Below are 15,639 nucleotides of genomic sequence, written 5' to 3'. Positions count from 1 at the left end.
CAAAAGGCCTTCATTGTTGTATAAAGCAGAGAAAGAAAGTGTGAAGAGCTATTACACTATTTCCATCTCAACTAGAAAATAAGATTGTATTGAGTATTGAAGTTACTCACTTCAGTATTACTAGTGAGTAGGTTTCCTCAAAGATTAGTTCGAGTTATGAAAACCCCTGCCTTTCTGAAGTGGTGGTGATAACAGATGGTCATGATAAATAGGATGAGAGCTACTTACCTAGCTCCTTCATAGCATCTTCCATATTCCTTATCACTCGCTTTAGTAACACCTAAGGAACAAAAGAAATGTTATCCGCATTGGAAAAACAGATTGTTATAAAATGTCCTCACATTTACAATGTATGGATTTTTTAACCTAACAGTTTAAAAAAAAAATATGATGGAGAGGTTTTCATGGGTTCGAATTGAATTTTGTGCTGCAGCACTTTTTGCTTCAGCTAGAGTGATAGAGAAGACAAGAGGTATAATCTAGGCTGATTTTGAGAAGTCTGAAAGTGAGTCATGGTTCTGAAAAGTGCAGGCACAGTACATACTTTCCCATTCTACTTTATGAGAACCCCCAAATTTGGGATGTCAGGATGGCTTTCAACCTTAAGGGTAGAAGTTTTGGCCAAGATGAAAGAAAGAGGAAATTAGGGCTAATACGACAATATTTTAGGGACTCAAGTCCTTTAGTATTATCTCCTGTGTATCTCCAAATTTAAGTGCTAAACAGTGGTTAGAAAAGGTAATGAAACATAAGAAAATAGTTTTAAAGTTCCAGGAGGTGAAGAGAGGAAGATATTACATTTTGTGTTCTATCACATATTGAATGTTCAATTTTCTCAAGGACAAAGTTTTGGGCACATAAAATATAGCATTGAAATGTTTTAAATTGTCTTGGAAAAGTAAATATTGAATTCCACATAGCTGACAAACTTGTGGGCACATATAAGTATTAATCTGCCTCAATCTAAAATGTAAAAATAATATACAGAACTTAGGCCTTAGGATTGTCTTTGCTGCTTACTATGGAACTTTGGGCACAATCAGTTAACCTCTCTTGGCCTCATTTTTCTCATTTACATAATGACAAAATCAAACAAGGTTTCCCTCTATTTTAATTATTGTTTACCTTATTTCTATTTGCCAAATCACTTGTTTTTATTTCCTTTACTGTTTAATGTGTAGAAAACAAGGATAGAGATGAAAGAATCCTGTGGGCATTATGAGGAAGCCCTGTTTTCTCCACCCTGCCTTCAATTCACACCTTCCAATACTTCCTATTTTACACATCTATAGCCTGACAGATCTTAGAGCTTACACTGGGAGAAAGCTGACTACTGCACATGGGTTTCCTCATAGCCTCCACAAAGACAGAAAGGTGCCTTATGTGAGCCTTGTAACTCACTAATATGGCACAGGTCATTTCAGAAGAAGGCATTTGAATAATTTCAATGTAGCTTAGTTTAAGTTTTTAAAGAAATTAATTAGCAAACCAGGATTCAAAGACATTTGCATATATGAACAGAGAACACGATGGATAAGGGCAACTGAGGACTGAGTGAACTCTTTTCTTAGTATTTAAGGTTTTCTTACCTGTTTAATCTGTTTAGAACTTGTAATCTGATCAATTATAGTCATTATGTCTGCTTCGCCTTGGACATACCCTTTTAGTATTGCATACCAAAAGGTCAGCTGATGACTCATTCTTTTATCTATTATCTGCAGCAACCTTGGTGCTATGAGCTGAATTAAACAGACCTACCATTAATATAAATTTTACAAATATCATTTTATAATATGTTGATTAGTTTCATCAAAATATTTAATAATAAGAAATTAAGTACCCTCAAAGATAAGTACAATGACCTGTGAAGACTCTTGGTTATTTTATTAGTGGTGTTTTTATAACTTCATGACTGCAGCTATCTCCCTGTAACTAATAATCTGGGGGCACCTATGTAAAATTTATTCTTCACTTATTTTCTTTATAGAGAATTGGATGCTATTTTCAGCTAAATTCTTGGAAAACAACACAATCATCTGTGCTTAGGTCATACAATGACTAAATTACTGTCATTTTTGCAAGCTAAATCTCCTGTAACACTTCCTACTAGATGGTCTGGTCAGGTGAGAAACTACCACAATCATATGGCCTTTTAAACCCCAAAATTAACCTCTTCTCCGTGTTTCTTTGCTGAGGGTTGAAGTCTCCAGGTTATCGGCTACCATTGCAGAGTCCCGTAGCTTCTGCAGAGTTTACTGATCCCTTTGTTTTTTTAATCTATGTTTCACAACCTCCATACTCTACCCGCCAACTACCTGCCACTAATTCCAAAGGGTTTACACTCATCTTTCAAGATTCAGCTCACGTATCGCCTAATAAAGGAAGTCTTTTCTATCTCACCAGCATTCTGTGCATACTCCTGTTTTGCACTTATCCTACCATATAACAGTGGAATATCTAGATTGCTTGTGATTTCTCTTCTACAATAAGCTTTCCAAGGGAATAGACAATATCTAATTCATCTTCATATTCCGAGGACCTGTGATTTAACATAAGACCATAGTTCAGAGTTTCCTGAATATATCAACAAACTTTTCTTAGGTGGCTTATGGTTTCTTCATCTAAACTATTTGTTAGGCTCTGTATACCTTCCTATCAGAAAGAATTTATCAATGAAATACACTAGACTTGCCTTCCTCAGGTCATATTACACTCTAGCACTACTTACAGTCCCTTAGAATACTGAAAAAGCAGGCTATTAGTTGTGTACTCTTTGACTTAGTTGATTTACACTTCTCAGTAGCAAAAATATTTAAAATTATTCCTTACATGTGTAAGAAAGATCTAAATGTAAAGATTCTATGAGTTTTATCTCATATGAACTATGTTTTATTTAACTCTGTCACAGTGCTTGCATATGTATGTATCTTGTTTGTGTATGAATAGAGAAAAAGATAGGAAAGAGTGACTGTATCTGCATTCATATATATACTAGCTTGTGATGGAGTGAGTTTCATGTCATTGAAAAAATCACCCATAATATTTATTATAGAAACATGTTATTAGACAATCAAAGGTTATTTTTGAAATGATATTTCTATAATACTAATTGTATTTTTCTTTGATTTGTATAAATGTAGGCTATTTTCTTTGTCCCTAAAGTTTGCATGGCTGTTTTATTAACTTCCATCTTTTATTCCCCAAATATCTATAAACATAAACATTACTTGGAGGTTAACTTATACTTACATTACTATAGAATTTCTCATGGAGGTTAACTTATATTAATACAGAATTATGTAATTAAGTATAACTTATACTTACATTAATATAGAATTTCCTTTTCTATTTAAAGGAAAAGTTGTGATAAGTATTCGTATACTTTCATATGCTAAACAAATTCCTAAAATAATTTGGATGTTTATAATATAAAATGTTATAAAACTTAATTTGTCAAAGGGAGCTAAAATTTAAAATATAAACACTAGCCCAACAGAAAATGGCAGCCATAAAACTAGTAAACTGATTTTAGTCTATGTTTTATGAAACAAGCAGTAGGAATTGGAAATTGAACGACTGACTTGTTCTTTACCTTGAAAATGCGTAGTATACGAAAAAATAGAACAACTTTTATAAAGACCTTTACTCGAGTCACATCAGAAATATACTTAGTGGTGTCTATTTCATCAAGTATTATATTTAAGATGCCAATTAATGTAATTGCTGACTCAAATAGGCTCCAGGCATGTGAAAAAAAATCCTTCCTCATTGCTGCTATCTGTTGATTTAAAAGGAAATTACATTATCATGTTTGTTTCTGCTTTTACTACACCATTTTCCACAATAATTTAAACATCATGTTAGGTTTTTCTCTTATCTACTCCACATGTATGAAATATCCTCAGGAAACCAAAATCAAACAAACAAGACCATCAGATTTATCCTGTAGTAAAGGAATATTCCTAGGACTATTAGTTTAGGATTGGGTTTAAAGAACAGGTATAGATGAAAAGAAACACATTTACATAATGACACCAGTAAAAAGTGGCAACAATAGAAAGGCAAATTTAAACAAAAATAAAGTATGGCAGGGCCTTCTAATTTAAAACAAATAGTCTTAAATGCCATAAAAATCCTGGAGGTTGTATTCCATTTTTTAGTATAATTTATATCCAAAATGATGATTCTGAGTAATCAAGACAAAATTAGTTTATGTTTGTTGTGACACATGTAGGCAAAGTTTTCATTAAAGTAGTTCAAGATTTAAAAATTTATTTATCAAAGATTATGCTTTCTTCACTAAATTCACTTGTATAATTTCATTCTGGGATAAGGCAGAATAAGTTATTTTTTCTTATATTTATAAGAAAAAAATTTTTAGGAAAATCTAAGTAGAAGTAAATATTATTTGTCAGAATTACCTTTGCAATTGCACCAACCTTTTATCTCAGTGAATATATTTGCAGAGCTAACAAGGCTTTATCAACACATAAACATTGAAATAAATTCATATCACAAGTTCTCTATGTATGTTTTCTTTCATAATCATATATTCCTACATTAGAGGGAGAATAGCTTATTAGGATGATTCTACACAGATCCACTAACTTGACAGTCTTTTAAATCAGATAGTTGCCAGCTGAGAAATTGCTTTTGCCATTTTTATAAAAGGTATATTACGTTTCCCCCCTATTTTCTTCCTCACATATCTAGAGATCCAGTAAGGACAACTAGAATATTTGTTGATTCAGAGAACATTCTTTTAGAATCCCTAAAAAGGGTGGCTTTTTAGAAGCAACTCAAAAGAAAATAATAGAATTGAAGCACTTACAATTCTCCTACTGCTAGGCATAAAACCAGGTAGAATACATAGTTCCTTCTCTTTCCTTATGTTCACTACATTAACTTGAAGGCATTAATACCATAACTTAGTCTGAATTCTGAAAACAGATTTCATTGACTTGAATCAGCAATTGAAAAAGGTTTTCTGGCAATTCTGCTCAGGGCTAGCTGAAGGCCAACTGAAGACAGTTGAGGCAGGTTTCTAGTTAAATATGACATTTCTAGTAGAATACAAATATGGAAGCAGTTCATTTTATTAAAGTGAAATATAGGTGAATATTTTAGATCCAGTATTTGTACCCACATATTTTATCTCACGTAACTACTATCTAACAATTAGCTGATCTGCTAAATTTATAATACTGGAAAAACACTTTTTAAACTTTCCAGAATTGTGGCGAATAGTCACAATTGTGGTATCTATAGTGTTTAATGTCATAACATCTTTCTTGTTAAAATAATTATTTGAATTTAGATATGTTAAAATATACATTTATATGAATAAATGATCATACTAATTTGAAATGCAATGGCTAAAATAGTGAAGCATCTATTCCAAGGGAAAAAATATTCAAAATACCTACTATTTTGTGATAGTTCCTACAGTCAGTCCTTCTGTATATTTCACAAATGGTTTCTTGAAACCTATTAAAGCTAAGAGAGGGGGAGGTTTCAAAGATGACTGTAGATTTCATCTTGGGAAACTGGGTTTCCAGTGAAATTCTGAAGGGAGAGTAGGATTACAAAAGACAGATTTCCTTTCAATATGCTGCTTGGGATGTTTGCACAGTATTTTGTCAGAGGGATCCAGTCAGCAGCTGCCTATGTGATCTAAGGCTCTGGATAAAATTTGAGCTAGGGACATGAATTTGGGAGTCATTAGACTATGAATAACAGTTGATGTCAGGAAAGTCGATGAGACAGCATGGCCTGCCCTTTATTATTTAATTCACATATTTGTCTCCTCCCTCATTTTCCATATTCTGAAAACATATTTACCATCTCACCAATCTCCACTCTGACCAACCCAATTCCTGAGCTTCAGTCACTGGGAGTGGTGCTCCTTACATGTGTCATGGTGTTGCTTCTACGTTTTCCCTTCCTCCTGTTGTTTATTATGCTATGAACTCATTCTCTTTTTTGGCTCCTAGACATTATTCAAAATTCAACTCAATGATCTCTTTCCCTTGAAAACCCTCCTTTTCTGATGCTACTATTCTGCATAAGAAACTCCTGTCCCCATTGAACTCTGTGTATTCCCCTATTATGCTAGATAGATATAGAAATATCTATCCAATATAAAAATAATAAAATGAACATTCAAGTACTTACCACGTTGCTAAGACAAAGAACATTGCCAATAACTTTTAAACTCACTTTGTGTCCCTTTGACACACACAATTTTAAAATTTATTTGTGGGAACACAAATCAGTGCTTCAAGTATGCATATTATCTGTTGAGTTGCCCTAAAAATTACTTCCAAAAGTTAAAGTTTGGAGAAGTGAGTAAGAAATTCATACACTCTTTCAGAAAACTGTTGCTAGTGTTGAAAAACAAGGCTTGGAAATCCTGTCAGACATATAACATTTTCATACACACATAAATTTTAGATTACCTTAAGTAGTGCCTCTAGAATATAATATGTAAGAAAAGAGTAGTTACTGAGTTTTAATTCTCTGCTGTAGATTTCATTTAACCAGGGTATCCAAGAGAGTATAATAGGAAACATATTTGTTAGTACCACAAGGTATCCAACATACTCAAATTCCTCAGAAAATACTATTTTATGGCATATATGAAAAAAGAAGTATCTGTAAAACAAAAATACAATTTTATCTGATAAAAGGTTTGCATTAAATGATTTTCATATATACTCATTTCTGTTTTAGTTATCAACAGCTGCAGAGCCCTCCTTAATTCTGAAAGCAGCCACCACTAGCTAACACATTCTGGCATCCTGCTTCAGATACTGTCCTTTGAATTTCCTCCACTGATCCTCCCCTGTCTTGAGTCTAGTTTCTCCTTTTTCTTTCTTTCCTTCCTTAAATCTCACTTTTTCTTTTTACTTTTAATATAAATACTTTTGGTGTAACAGAAGGAAAATTCAAACTGGAAATATATTTTTTAAAATAAAGAGAATCCTTTCCACCTTCTGATAATTCCAATTTTCAGAGATGAATACTACTATCAGTTTGAATATTATTCCAACTTCTTACGTTTATAAAATGATTATCCTTAAATATAAAAGAAATTATATGACACACATTTTTATATAACCTGCTTTTTTCCCTTTTAACAATGTATTATGAGATTCATCTCTTGTCAAGGTATAAAACCGGGATCAAAGACTAGGATGCATGATAGTGGAATGGATGAATCCAAATTTTATCACAAAATTTAAATTAATGTATATGCTTTGAAAAATAGCTTCCAAACTCAGTATGATGGAGAGTAGAAATGTAGATAAGGATTTAATTTTAATATTTTGATTCTATTTTTAATTATTCAAGTAGTATAATAATACACTATTTTTGTTAAAATTCAAATTACAATGATTAATTGCTGATTGAAGACTGGGTAAGTAGCAGATCATAATCTCATTCTCAAAGATAGATCTATGCCATAGCCCATAAGCTTTTACAATTTTGTGTCCCATTAGAAAAAAAAGATGATGAAATTACGAATGCAGTAATATATAATCTGTGCTCACATTGCCAGGGCCCTCCAAGGCCTCTGGCAGTTCCCCTGTGATGGGAGCTGCAGAGTGTGTAAGCTTTGTTAACTTTGTGGTAACCCTTCTGCCCTTCTCTTCCAGCAGCAAAACCATGTTTGGCACAGCATGGCACTGGAGGTTAACCTGGCTTAAGTTTATGGTTAAATTTGCAGTCACTGATCTCATTTATTTTGTCACTAGCTATATTCCTTTCTCTTGAATCTAAGAAAAAAAAAGAAATTCAAATTGAAAAGGAAGAAGTAAAATGATGTCTATTTGTGGATAGCATGATTCTATATACAGAAAATCCTAGACAATCTGCAAAAATCAACTAGAGCTAATGAACAAAATAGCAAATTTTCAGGAAAAGAGATCGATATATAAAAATCAGTTGTATTTCTATATACTAGAAAGGAATGATCTGAAAATGAAATTATGAAAATAATTCTATTTAAAATAGCACCAAAAAGGACAAAATAGTTAAGATTAATGTTAACCTAAAACTTACATGCTGAAAACAAAACATTATCAATATAAGTTAAAGGTTCAAATAAATAGGAAGACATTCCATGTTTATAGTCTGGAGGGCTTAATATTGATAATATGACAATGCTACACAAAGAAATCTACAGATTAAGTTCAATCCTATAAAAATCTCAATGACCTTTTTATTTTGCAGACAGACAAGATAATCTAAAATTTAGATAATGGAATTTTAAGGGACCAGAACTAGTTACAACAATCTTGAAAAAGTTGAAGTACTTATATACTTCCTGGTATCAAAATTACATACGAGCTGTGGAAAACAATTTGGTGGTTACTCAAGAAACTAAATATAGAATTACCACACAGTCCTGTAATTTTACCCCGGGATATACCTAAAAGAATAGAAAGCAGGTATTCAAATAAAAACTTGCACATGAATGTTCATGGCAGCACTATATATAATAGCCAAAAGGTAGAAACAGCTCAAATGTCCATCATCTGAATGGGTAAATACAATGTGGTATATTTACCATGGAATATTATTCAACCTTGAATAGGAATCACATACTGATACATGCTATAAAGAGGATGATCCTTATGCTACTAATACATTCCACCTATGTGGATGAAAACATTATGCTAAGTGAAAGAAGCCAGAAACATAAGGCTACATGGTGATGTTTTTATTTATGTGAAACATTTCAATTAAGTAAATTCACAGGGACAGGAAACAGACTGGTGCTTTCCAGGAAATGGCAGAAAGGGAAAATGGGGAATGACTGCTTAATGAATACCCAGTTTACTTTTGGACTAGTAAATAACACTGAATTATATACTTTAAAATGGTGAATGGTTAATTTATGTATGTTAAATTTACCTCAAAAAGAAGATATTATTCCTATCTTTTTTATTCTTTAAATAACTTCATGCATGTACATAAGAAACTTAGGGTGGTGGCTGACCCTCACATTTCTAACAAACATTCTGCAGCCATTATACCCTATTATACTCATCAGTCTGCTCTGAGGTGGGTACCACCCACTTCAAGGCTTTAAATCAACTGTAACGATAGGAAAAAAAAAAAACTTTTTTTTTTTAAACAATAAAAAATTAAAAGGATGTAGCTAAGGTTTACAGTAGATATTGGCCAGATCATTTTCTCCTTAGATTATGCCATAATCTCCTTCGATTTTTATGATAACTCTAACAATATATGGTGATTTCAAAACTTGTGGTGAGTGTGATGGCTGATTTAGTGACACGTATAAAAAGTTAATTTGTTCACACAGATTATGTTTGTTTTCTTACTTTAAGTATGTTTATCAGCATTTTCTAAGGCCGTTTCTCAAATAATACGCAAATTTTTTTTAAAAAATGAGTCATAAAATTTCTCAAAATATTTTGCAAAATATTCAGGATACCATTTCAACAGAAATAGGGAATTTCAAGTGAATATAATAGCATTTGTTAACATAGAATGTTTGTTTTCTTACTTTAAGTATGTTATGAGCATTTTCTAAGGCCACTTCTCAAATAATGAAATATGCAAAATTTTTAAAAATTGAGCTCTAAAATTCCTCGAAATATTTTGCTAAATATTCAGAGTATAATTTTAACAGAAATAAACAGGGCATTTCAAGTCAATATAATAGCATTTCTTACACAGTTCAAAGCACTTACTTTGATGGGATTCCTTTTTCCTTTCTAGTATTATACACCCAATTGAGCAGTAGTTTTCTAGTAAAGGTAAGTGTTTTCTTGCTTTCAGAATAATTCCTTATTGTCTCAAGACTCATATATCTAAAAAAAAAAAAAGAGAGAGAAATCTTTATACATGCTTTAAACATTTTGAGATAAGTTTAATGTAGTACTGTCAGAAAGCAGAAAGACTATTTTGTGCCATAATGACTGGATTAAGACATTTTCACAGGCATAGTTCATGAAGTTAGATTGTAGGGCTCACTTTCTGAACAGAGTATTGAAAATCGGAGATAAATGGTTGAAAATAAGAGAGATTTCAAGGTCCAGGGAGAGAAAACATACTATGTTTCAAGTATTTGGAATTCAGACATCTGGGTTTTCATGTTAGATTTCCCATTGTCTGGTGTGGCAATGAACAAATTACCTAATTAACTTGCTTGCTTATCTACAAAATAAGGATAAAATACCAATGGTAGGCTGAGACAATTAAATGGGAAAGCAAGTATAAAGCATCCAATTTCTATCACACATCTTCCTCTTTGTCTTTACTTTCAAAGTAGATAATAAGGTTTAGAATAACTAAAAATAAGTTGAAATGGTAACTTAGAGAAGTCACTGGTGACAAAAGCTCAATGTCATTTTGGTAGCACTTGTCCCAATTTTTCTGTAGCTTTCTACTGGCTATTTTTTTTTCTTTTTTTTTTAATTGAGACAGCTTATATTTGTGTATGTGATTGTGTCTTGTTTAGCCAATCTCCTTGGATTTTCAAGGAATTTACCTGCTGCTGACCAGATACTTTCATCGTCATGATCAGAAAGAGAATAAGCCTCTGCCCTTGGGTCTGAGTCCCTACCTTATAATGTGGCTTAATGGAAGGGCACTGGATATCTAAGTTCAAAGGTAAACCTTGCCCTTTCTATGAATTATAATGTTCTTAATTTAAATCTTGTACTTTTTTTTTTTTTTACTACTAGGATACCAATGTAATTGAAAATAGTCATTCAATTATCTATAATTCAATATAATACGTGGTAAATAAATGGAAATTGTTGAATGTTTATGTGACTTGATTCATTCATAATTGAAAAAATATTTATTGAACATCTATGGCTATAAAATGCTGCAGATAAACCATAAAGAAATACTGGTTTGCCCTCAAGGCTCCAGCAGACTAGTGGGATAAAACATGTAAATACCAATTGCAGTGAAATGTGGTAGGTGTTGCCACAGAGATAATAAATAAGAGGCCCCCTGGACTCACAGAAATGGGCATTTAATATAGTCTTATTGTGATATCTATAATGTGTGACATTTTACAGCACAAACTGTAAGTGATTCAGGCTCTTGAATTCCTATTTTACATCAACATGTTCACTGTTTAGACCTGATTTAGGAAAACAGTACGACCTATTTAACTGGATAATAAGGCAGGTTGGGTTTGAATCCCAACCTGTAATTTATTAGTCAAATGACCTTGTGTAAATTATTTAATTTCTCTTTGCCTTACTTTCCTAACCTGCATCGTGAAGATAATAACAGCATCTATCTCATAGAATTTTTCTGAGGTAAAATAGGTTAATACATGTAAGGTATTTAAAACTGTACCTGCTCTAACACTCAATACAAATAAACTATGTGCTCAAAGTATTATTTTTTAGGCAATTATATAAGCACTTAGCATAGGTCCTGGTGCTTTTCTTAGACTTGTTTTTCTTGCCATGGGTCACCCCGACACATGAGGCATTGATAAGAATAACTAGCAAATGACAAAATCAACTCCAAGGCAGCTCAGCAAAGAATCAAGAACTGAATATAAGCATAATCAATAGAAAGTTCTCTAGGAGCTGGAATACCATTTTGCTAATATTAATATTTCCCACAGTGCTTGACATATATTGGTAATATACAGCATTGCACATATTGGTATTTAATCTATATTTCTTACATGTGTGAAAATGTAATATTTTCCAGAGTTGCCTGCATTGTCCACTAAGAGTCCTTTCAACCCTTTGCCCCTCTGCCCACTGTTAATCTTCTCTTTGTGTCCATTTGCTCTAGGTCTTCATAGGCAATATGTTGCTTCAGCATTTGTGAAACGTTTAAAAAGAAAACAAATTAAGGCAGTGGGCTGAACTGCTCTATATCGTTTTATTTTTATTTTTATTTTTATTTTTTGAGACAAAGTTTTGCCCTGTCACCCAGGCTGGAATGCAGTGGCGTGATCTCAGCTCACTGCAACCTCCACCTACGGGGTTCAAGCAATTCTCCTGTCTCAGCCTCCTGAGTAGCTGGAACCACAGGCTCATGCACCACGCCTGGCTAATGTTTTTGTATTTTTAGTAGAGACAGGGTTTCACCATATTGGTCAGGCTGGTCTCAAACTCCTGACTTCAGGTGATCCACCTGCCTCAGCCTCCCAAAGTGATGAGATTACAGGCGTGAGCCACCACTCTCCGCCTATTGTTTGATTTTTATATTAACATCTCCTGGACAATATAGTAATGTTGCTTTTCATTGTGTCATTTATTAAAAACTTCCACTGGGCCGGGCGCGGTGGCTCAAGCCTGTAATCCCAGCACTTTGGGAGGCCGAGGCGGGTGGATCACGGGGTCAAGAGATCGAGACCATCTTGGTCAACATGGTGAAACCCCGTCTCTACTAAAAATGCAAAAAATTAGCTGGGCATGGTGGCGCGTGCCTGTAATCCCAGCTACTCAGGAGGCTGAGGCAGGAGAATTGCCTGAGCCCAGGAGGCGGAGGTTGCGGTGAGCCGAGATCGCGCCATTGCACTCCAGCCTGGGTAACAAGAGCGAAACTCGGTCTCAAAAAAAAAAAAAAAAAAAAAAAAACTTCCACTGTACAATGTGCACCTTTCTTCTTTAAAATATGCATAGTATTGTTTTGAATTGATCACATTTTCCCAGCCCTCTCTTTCAACTCTCCTGACTTTACTAGGTCACCTAAAGCATTGGAAGGCCTGGATCAAAAGGACAGAGACCCTGGTACCATAGAGGAAAATATTCAAGCATTATAAATCAAGAAACAAAGTTTTAAATAAGATATATTTCATCTTTCTATCATGATACACATAATGCCATAATGATTTGTACAACTAGGCTTAAAATGAAACTCTTAGTTACTTTGAAAGTCTGTACTTGAAATGCAAATATGCCCTAATTTCTGGCTGCTCCTTTTCTAATGTCTAACTTTACCCTTCAGTATACCACAAGGTTGTATGTGTGACTTAACACAAGGCTGGCATATCCTTTAGGTTTAGGGGTATGCACACCAAAGGCCCAGTTTGCTCATGGGATGATGGACCAGGAGTAGAGGGCCAAGTAGACTCTGGAAATAAGCTTTGGACAATTTAAACAGGGAATTTTGGTGTCTTCAGGACTGTTGTCTAGAACTAGAAGGTATGTCTGGGTTTTGGGTGGACATTGTTGCAATTGCATCGCAATTTAACCCCTCTCTTTGCCCTATCATAGATCTGGCATTCCTCCATAGAGGATGATCTGAGGGTATTCCCCAAAACACCAACTTTGAGGAACTCACTGCTTATTTTGGAGCCCTTTATCTAAAGAAATCACTACAAGATTACAAATGTATGCTGAATATTAAGTGCTACCTGTGCATTGGGGAAGATGTGCCTGGAGGGATTAAGGAAGGCTTCACCATTACTTAGTCTGGCATTCAAATTGTCTAAAAGGAAGAGCTGTTTACCACAGCTTAACTTTTGGCAGGCGGAGGATAAGAACAAAAGAAAGTGTCAGTTAGAAGAAACAGCGTGTTCAAAATCACAGAGGAATGAATGAGTGCAGCAAGTTTGGGATACTGAAAATAGGTGGTTTGCCTTGAGGGTGGGGTGCAGGGAAGGCAGCAGCTTGCCCGTGTAATACCAGAGGAAGCCAAGTTACCAGACAAAAGCAAGAAAACTCGGGTAATTTCCTAAATGCAGTAGCTTAGAATAGAAGCCATCTCTTGACAATATACTTACTCTCCCTTCTTCTCACCAACACTTCCTGCTGCACCTACCAACACCTGGACAGCACTCTGGGACAGAGTCTCATCCCTGTATTGTCTCTGGTAGCTTGCCTAAAAGAAATATTAATCCAAATCATTATACAGCATGAATAACAACGACAACTTATTACCATCTTGATGGGAAAAAATTGTGAGAAGTCAAAATAATCTCTAGTATGTTTGTAAAAAGGATCTTTCTATGGAGTTCAGATTAAAAGATTATTGGATAAGGTAGGTCTTGGGTTTGAGTGGAGCCACACTGGTTCTGAAGGAAACTAGAGTTCTTCTAGACATGGAATTAGGTTTTCAAAAAATAAATGGAACTCATTGGCAAATAAGTTTGGGAACAGCTGCAAGTGATATCCACATCTCAGAAGTTAATAATGAATATTAAAGGCTCTGAGAAATGCCACAGTAAAAATAAAATTCTACTACACAAATTAATTTAATTTTCTAAAATATTTCCACAACAGGGCCCTGCTGCCTCATCTGTTATAAGGATTAAAATGATTATTATATTTTTGTAACATATAATTACTTACAGGGAATTTTATAATTTATAAGGAATATTATAATAAGAGATTGCTAATATTTGGCAGAATGCAGTCACTTCTTCATTCAATACATATATACAGAGTCTACTGAGCTTCGGGGACTATGTCTGATGATGTGCAAACCAGTATCTGACACTGTTCCCGGCATCCATGTACTGAACGCTACTGAGAATTACTAACTTCCTTAACTGAAATATATGATCAAAGATTTCTAGGCTCTGTAGTAGGCATTCTCTCTGAATGATCAGTTTTGAATATTAAACACTGTTTTGTTTTGGGGGTATACTAGAAAGGGATAGCAACCACATTTAAGAATGTGAGAGGAAAAAATTTTCCCATGATTACAGGAATTCAACAGAGTAGCAGATATTTCTTCTTAAATATCATTAAAATTTTTTAGTATCAAGATAAAAATTGTAGTTTGTGGAAAAATGAGGAAGCTGAAGATTATATGGGTCTCATGAAAACTTAGCAACACAAATACCAAAGCAATGAGATACTAGAAAATGTTAATTGTTAAATTATCTTTCCCAACGAGAATGCAGAAACCAAAACAACTCAAGATAAACATGAAAATATATCTAAAATTATGAAGAACTAAGAAGTTATTAAGTGAAATGAGGATCTAGAGAACAGAGCAGAGAAATCCAATCTACTTTGAAAAGGGAAATTTCTTGATTAAGACACAACAATAGCACAAAAGCACAAAACCAATCATCAAAATATAATAGTAGAACCCAAACATTGGAAGCAATAAATCAAAAAGGTACATGGGGTGTACATTGCAGAAAACATAGAATATCACAAGTGAAAAAGAAGAGGTCAGTCAGTCACCATAAGTTTCCTCTTTTATAGAGAGGGAGAATAAAAATTAAATAGATTAAGTCCATAGTCACATATCAATAATGAAAGCAAGACTCAAAATGAAGTCTCCATTTAATTTGTGGGTTCTTGAACACCATATTTTCCTGAAATAATATTGGGAAGTGACTGAAAGACATGACCTCAAAACATTATTAAATTATAAGGAAACAGAAATAATTCTAGAGATACCCAAACAAGAAAGAAAGCTGTAGCTTCATAAATATTAATTTATTAACTGCATAAAAATCATTCCTTTGTATTCATATATCATTACTTGGATAAAACTCCTATTTTCAGGTCTGAAAGATCTTTAAACATTTACTAATCAATTTTTTTTTCTACAAAATTATACCAGATACATGAGCCAAACCATTGAAAGATACATTTCAAAGACATTTTCAACTGGGAATATTATTGGAAATAATTAGTGAAAATTATAATATCAATATATTAA

The 15,639-nt window shown here is 33.6% G+C and overlaps 1 protein-coding gene across 1 annotated transcript in view; it reads right to left on the bottom strand.

The window, feature by feature from the left end:
* Nucleotides 1-15,639, bottom strand: part of SLC9C1 (solute carrier family 9 member C1) — a 104,640-nt gene that overhangs the window by 21,210 nt on the left and 67,791 nt on the right. Inside the window, exons 12-17 of the mRNA XM_032298917.1 lie at nucleotides 13,742-13,839; nucleotides 9,723-9,842; nucleotides 6,459-6,654; nucleotides 3,593-3,778; nucleotides 1,590-1,739; nucleotides 229-280 (exon numbers count right to left, since the gene is read on the bottom strand). Of these exons, the coding sequence (XP_032154808.1) occupies nucleotides 229-280; nucleotides 1,590-1,739; nucleotides 3,593-3,778; nucleotides 6,459-6,654; nucleotides 9,723-9,842; nucleotides 13,742-13,839 (802 nt within the window). The remainder of the gene's footprint in view (nucleotides 1-228; nucleotides 281-1,589; nucleotides 1,740-3,592; nucleotides 3,779-6,458; nucleotides 6,655-9,722; nucleotides 9,843-13,741; nucleotides 13,840-15,639) is intronic.

The sequence above is a fragment of the Sapajus apella genome, unplaced genomic scaffold (genome assembly GCF_009761245.1).
Source record: "Sapajus apella isolate SASKATOON/1434 unplaced genomic scaffold, GSC_monkey_1.0 scaffold40, whole genome shotgun sequence".
Taxonomy (NCBI): Eukaryota; Metazoa; Chordata; class Mammalia; order Primates; family Cebidae; genus Sapajus; species Sapajus apella.
The sequence above is the reverse complement of the archived record's forward strand: the minus strand, read 5'-3'. Positions and strand labels throughout refer to the sequence as shown.